The 6,706-nt window shown below is 40.7% G+C and overlaps 1 protein-coding gene across 4 annotated transcripts in view; it reads right to left on the bottom strand.

Annotated features, from left to right (window-relative positions):
* Positions 1-6,706, bottom strand: part of MAP7D2 (MAP7 domain containing 2) — a 68,773-nt gene that overhangs the window by 4,872 nt on the left and 57,195 nt on the right. For all 4 annotated transcript variants that reach the window (XM_027867554.1, XM_027867561.1, XM_027867567.1 and 1 more), the window contains 2 exons: positions 5,668-5,854; positions 198-473 (listed from right to left, as the gene is read on the bottom strand). In XM_027867554.1, the coding sequence (XP_027723355.1) occupies positions 224-473; positions 5,668-5,854 (437 nt within the window). In that variant the 3' untranslated portion in view covers positions 198-223. The remainder of the gene's footprint in view (positions 1-197; positions 474-5,667; positions 5,855-6,706) is intronic.

The following is a 6,706-nucleotide window of genomic DNA, read 5'->3' as shown; positions in this document are numbered from 1 at the left end:
GGAAGGAAGGAAGGAAGGAAGGAAGGAAGGAAGGAAGGAAGGAAGGAGGGAGGAAAGAAGGGTGGGAAAGAGGGAAGGAGGGAGAAAGGGAGAGAGAAAGGAAAGAGGGAAGGAAGGAAAGGATAAAGAGAGAAAGGGAAAAGAAAGAAAAAGAAGAAAAAAAAGGCAGTCCCCCCACAGTCATCAAAGTACTGTACCTTTACATTATAGCATATTGTATCCATCAACATATTGTATTAAGTGTACTTTCTGGTCCTGGACTGTTAAATCCTTCAATCAAGTTTTTGTTACAGTCATCCATGGCAAGGGTTTCACTGGATCTCTTGGGATAAGTTGGGGGGCCTGTGAAATCTAAGAGCTCTTCAATGGCCTTAGCATTACTGGTTCCATTCTGTTCCAAAGAAACACTGGGAATGATGTCATTCACTGGTGAAAATTCTGGGATGGAGATAAGTTCTTCTTTTGAAACCGGACTGGAAAAAAAAGAAATTTTCTTTTCACTGCTCAAACCTTTCTTTTTTTTATTTCTAATTTTACTCTTATACATTCTGCTTATTTTCTTCTACAGAAGGTGGGCTTAGAGGCAAGGTACATGTAGAAGGAACTGTAGAGGACGCAATCAGAAAACAAATGAGGTTAGTTGAAATTAGAGGGCATCGATAAGCATCAGGTCCCTGTGTATGAAAACAAGCAACACGGATTGGGAGGGTTTGCGTGAAGGTGCAGCATGACTCTGGGTTAGGCTTTCTATATTTGGACACATTTCCATGCAGCCCAAGTCGAGAAACAGAGAGAGCAGATACACTTACTCTATGACGAGGCAAGTCATTTCAAGCAGACCAACCTACAGATTGGAAAGCCAAAACAGAAAGCAAAACGAAAAAACTAAAGCTAAAGAGAGCTTCAGGAAGCAGTTCAATATTTGTGCACATGTGATCATCATGACCATGGCCTAAGGCACATAATATCCCCCCCATCTAGAGGGCTGGCTGGGAATGGGCATCTGTGAGTTTGACACAGTGCCTAGGTCATTGGAGGTCCATCCCATCTAAGCGTTGTTTATAACATGCACCAGCAAAGTTAGCTGCAAAGTGAATACTGATTTCCCCATTTGGCTCCCACTGGAAAATGGAAATCTTATAGTAGAACCTTATTGATCTGGTTCTTGCCCATAAGAATTCTCTGCTTTATAATGGGCCAAACTGCTCTGCCTAGCATTCAAGTCTCCATACTTCCCTTTTCCAGCCTTATCTCATCTTCTCTCCCACCTCTCCCCGCCTTTCACTCTTCATTTTAGCCAAACTAGATGACTGTCTATCCTCTGTGCTTATATAAATCTGTGCCTTTATTCCCACTATGATAAGTACACGTGATAACCCTTTTTCACACAGTTTTGCTTGTTGAATTCCTACTCATTTTTTTAAGACTGTCAAATACCACTCTCTTCCAGAAAGTCATCCCTGACAACTACATCTCATGCTCAGTAACCTTTATCTTTCCTCCCCCTTCAGGGATAAACTTCTTAAGAAAGCCTTCTTCTTTACTCTCTTTGAAACTCTCCCACTCTGGCCTCTTAACTCACTGAAACCACTCCCTCCAAAGTTACCAATGACCTCTTAATTGCCAGATCTAATGGCCCTTTCTCAATCTTGATTTTCCTTGGCCTCTCTGCACACCCTGACCCTATTGATCATCTCTTCCACCAGGATACTCTCCTCTCTGGGTTTTCTTTGACACTGCTCTCTTCTGATTCTCCTCTTATATCTCCATCTACTCTGTCTCAGCTTTCTTTGCTCCATATTCCTCTTTATCATTCCCACTAACTGTGGGGTGTACCCAAAGTCTCTGTTCTGGGTCCCTTTCTCTTTTCATTTTTTATTATCTCACCTGGTCATTTCACCAGCTCCCATAGGTTCAATTATCATCTCTATGCAGGTGATTCCCTTATCAACATATCCAGCCCTAGTTGCTATTCTGAGCCACAATCATGAATTTCCTACTGCCTTTTAGACATCTCATACTGGATGTGCAATGGGTGTGTTAAACTTAACATGTCCAAAACAGAATTCATTTATCTTCCCCCCCTCCCCACCAAACTTTCCCCCTTCCAAAAGTCTCATAACTGTCCAGTCACCGGACCCACAACCTTGGTGTCATCTTTGAGTCCTCACCCCTCATTTACCTTTCATATATCTAATTTGCTGCCAAATCATGAAGTTGCTACCTTCTCTCCACTCAACACTGACACAATGTTGAATTCAGGCCTTCATTATCTCTCCCCTGGACTAAGCTATCTCCCTGCTTCCAGTCTCTCCCCACTCCAGTCCATCCTCCACTCAGCTGCCAATGTGATTTAAAAAAAAAATATTGTGCCATCTCTCTCTCTCTCTTTCACACACACACACACACACACACACACGCACACCACGCCTAGTGAACTGCAGTGGGCTATTACCTTCAGAATCTAATGTAAAGGCCTCTGATTTGACATTTAAAATTTTTCATCACCTGGCTCCTTTCTACCTTCTCACTACTTCTACTTTTCTTACACTTTATGCCACACTACACATTCTACAATCTAAGTATACTGGATTACTTTCTATTCTTCACCCATAACACTCCATCTGTCATTTCAATGCCTTTACACTGACTATCCCCCGTGCCTGAAATGCTCTCTCTCCTTACATTCACCTCTTGGAATTCCTAGTTCCCTTTGAGACTAGGTTCAAATCTCACCTTGTACAAGAGGTCTTTCTCCCTAGCTGCTAATTCCTCCCCTTTCAGATTATCTTCATCTACTCTGTATATCTTGAATGGAACGATTATTTGCATTATGTCTCCTCTATGAAGGGATGGCTTTGCCTTCCTTCATTCCCTCCCTCCTTCCTTTCTCTTTCTCCCTTTCTTTTTCTTCCCGCCTTCCTTCCCTTCTTCCTTTCTCTTTTTCTTCCTTCTTTCTTTTCTCTTTCTTTTTTCCTTTCTTCCTCCCTCACTTCCTTTCTTCCTTCCCCCAACTGCCCCAATCCCACAGTGCCTGGCACATATTAAGTATGGAATAAATGAATGCTTGCTGACTGACTTGATCCCTTCCCTGTCAATAACAACTTCACTACAGAACTTTTTATACCTCTATAATTAACTAACTTATCTGTGTTAGTGCCTTAGCCCCCTACTAGACTCTAGTAAGCTCCATGAGAGTAAGGCTCATGTCTATCTGAACCTGTTATCTCCCTCAGCACTTTCTACAGTGTTCTGCAAACACAGCATGCTGAATTAATATTTGTTCTTCTCCTAATTTCTCTCCTTAGGGAAACAATGTGATATAGTGGGAAGAATACTGGCTCTGGAGTCAGAGGTTGTTGTACAGTCATTTTTCAGCCTCTTCATGACCTCTTTTAAAGTTTTCTTGGCAAAGATATTGAAGTTGTTTGCCATTTCCTTCTCCAGTTCGTCTTACATATAAGGAAACTGAGGCAAACAGGGTTAAGTGACTTGCCCAGGGTCCATTGCTAGTAAATATCTAAGGCCATATTTGAATCCAGGAAGATAAGTCTTTCTTACTACAGGCCCAGTGTTCTATGCACTACGGTGTCACCTAGCTCACCCTGGCTAGCTACATTAAAATCCCACCACTGATGCTTAACCTATGGAATCATAGGTAAGTCTCTTAAATTTCTTGGGGTACCATTTCCTCATTTGTAAAATGATCTTTGAAGTGTCTTCTAGCTCTAAATCCATGAATCTTATTAAAGAGGGACAGTTCTATGGAAGACAGGCTGGAGAATACTGCTTGCTGCTAGTGGACCTGGCTGGATGATTCCAGGCTGGCCCTAACCTTGAGATTTCACCCAAATAATCTTTTAAAAAGTAAAACCTCAGCTTCCCTGATTTCCTCTCCTTATCCCCCAAAGCCAGTTTTGGAATAGCAATCGTAGTACATTAACAACATTCTTCTTCTGCCTACTGAGTTTTGTGAAAAGCTCTGCTCAGAGTAATTATCTCACTAATACCAGAACAGAAGGGAGGCCTAACACAATCCTTGCCAAATCTGCACCCCCAGTCAACTATCTTAATACTGAGGAAAGAGAAAAGGCTGTGCAGCTAAGGAGTGTAGCTAAAGATTTTAGGTTTTAGGAGATTTCTTTCTCTGACTGGAAATAGCTTTTTTTTTTGTTATTGTTATGAAAACTGCTGACCCAAAGTCACAGAAAGGCAGAAAACCTAGTTTCCCTCAATCAACACATTTTTTCACCCTTCTCAACTCTTTCTTAAAGCCTGACAGCAGGTTTCCTCTGTCTCCCCTGCCTCAACTCCAGACTATTTTTTAAGGGGAACATGAGACTAAATCTAATGAACTGAAACAGTGTTGGGGTGGCCTGAATAACCCTTCATATGCTTCAAGGATTTTCTCCTAGGATAGAGGGAGGGATAATGTGGCCAAGAAGAAGGATCTGAAGAGGTCCTACTACCTCAGCTTTTTTTTTTTTAAATGGATCTGTGACTTCACGGCATAGGAACTCTCAGGAAAAAAAATTCTTCTACCAATGCATATCAGCACTTTCTCTTGATCATATGGCTTTAAAAAGTTAGTTAGGCCATTGTAGAAACTCAGTGACTTGCTAAGGTTACATGGCCAGCACGTGTCCAAGGCAGAACTTAATCACTCACTCTTCCTGACCTTGAGGCCAGCTCTTTACAGACTGTTAGAGACGGTGTCTCTCTATATCATTCTTAGAGAGTTCTGAAGGGGAAAAGCCTTGAGAATACCTGGATTTTCCCACATATCATAGTTCATGTTGTTGTTGTTGACCCAATTTTGGGGTTTTCTTGGCAAAGATACTAGAGTGATTTGCCATTTCTTTCTCCAGCTTATTTTACACATGAGGAAACTGAGGTAAACATAGTTAAGTGACTTGCCCAGGGTCACATGACTAGTATCTGAGGTCAGATTTGAACTCACGAAAATGAGTCTTCCAACTCAGAGCTAGACAGCCCCAGATTAAAGTGTAATTAGGGAAAGGTTTAACAAAAAAATAAGAATACAACACAGATTATATTCATTTGTGGTGTTCTAGTCAATATACAGCTGCAGGGATCTGCTTCTATTTGACTTTGATAACACTGTATACACTTGTCTTATTCCCAGAGCTTCCTTCTGTCAGTTATCACTCCTTCCTTGACCCTGTTCCAATGCCATTCACAATGCCACACAGCGTCTTCCACGCCTTCTGTTCTCCTCAACCGCCTGGCTCGCCCTTCCTCCCATCCCACCACACACACAGACACACAGACAGACACACAGACACACACACACACACACATGTTCTTGGGCTTTTACAACATCTCACAGTACTGCTCTAGAATAACATAACATAAATACAAGTTCCCAACTAATGTATGCTATATTAAACATTTCTTAAGTTTGGGGCTTAAGGTCTTGAAGAAAAAAAAACAGTATCTTATTTTGTGAAAGCCTAATAAAACTCCCTCGTGCAAAATAAAGGAAAGTAGTATTAACCTGCCACCACAAATTTTGTCATATCATCCAAATTACTTTAACTTATATCACCAGTCCTTGCATCAGAGTAGAGTAAGGAGATCAATCCAAGAGAAGTCAGTTAACAGTTTGGGGGAGACGAGCACTAAGTGTGAAAGAAACACACGTACCTAACATCCATAGACTGAACCTCATCTGTGGAATCATCCAGACTGTTCATCTTCCCATCTAGGGCATCCAGATGGATGAGTTCCGCTACTGGCTTAAGACCATTAGAGAAGACATCCTGGGAGACAGTTTCGGGAGCAGAGTATCCCACACCATTAGTTTCTTGGTAGGTGGTCAATCCATTGATTTCTAATTTGGAACACAAGAATCATTAAAACAGAATGCCTTAGGTTAATCATAAAAAAAAAATAAAACAAAGTAACTCAAGGAGAATTGAACATTTATTGGGTCAGGTGGTTCAATCCTCCAATAAAATTACAAGTTTTCTTAGAACAGAAGCAGAGTAGGATTCTATCTGATTTTTCACAGATTAAATGAGAAAACAGATCAGGTAATAAAATCCTAGCATGCAAAGAAAACTTAAGGCATACTAAGGAGGCTTCATGTTAAATATTTGATGACTTTTCCATTTCTACTCCTTGTAAGGCAAAGAAAAGGTTGAAAAATTATTCTCAAATGGGTATATCCACTGAGATGTGGTATAGTTCCGTGGTAAGAGGACATGATATGAAAGCCATAGGTCTTGCATTCAGATGCCGGTTCTGCAACTTATTTGTTGTATGGTTTGGGGTAAATTACTTTACCTATCTGGCTTCAGTTTCCTCATCTATCAAATGAGAATAGACTAGATCAGAGGAGTCAAACATGTGACCTGTGGCTCACAACACTTGAGCCAGATTAAAATGTAACAAGAAAATATTTAACAAAATAAATAAAAATGCAATAAAACATAGATAATGTTAATATGTGGTTTTCTAAGTCAATAGGCAACTTGCAAGGATCCTTATGTACAATTTAGTGACCCCCATTTCTATTTGAATTTGATACCACTGGACCAGATGACCTGGAAGGTCATCTTTGATATAAATCTATGGTCTTAGGTTGCCTATAACTAGCATGGAACAACCAAAACTAAAGGGAGGAACAGGAGGAAAAAAACGAACCACCAGAACATATATAATCTTCCTCTCTGTAGAAAAG

The sequence above is a fragment of the Vombatus ursinus genome, unplaced genomic scaffold (assembly GCF_900497805.2).
Source record: "Vombatus ursinus unplaced genomic scaffold, bare-nosed wombat genome assembly UNPS02001419.1, whole genome shotgun sequence".
NCBI classification, from domain to species: domain Eukaryota; kingdom Metazoa; phylum Chordata; class Mammalia; order Diprotodontia; family Vombatidae; genus Vombatus; species Vombatus ursinus.
The sequence above is the reverse complement of the archived record's forward strand: the minus strand, read 5'-3'. Positions and strand labels throughout refer to the sequence as shown.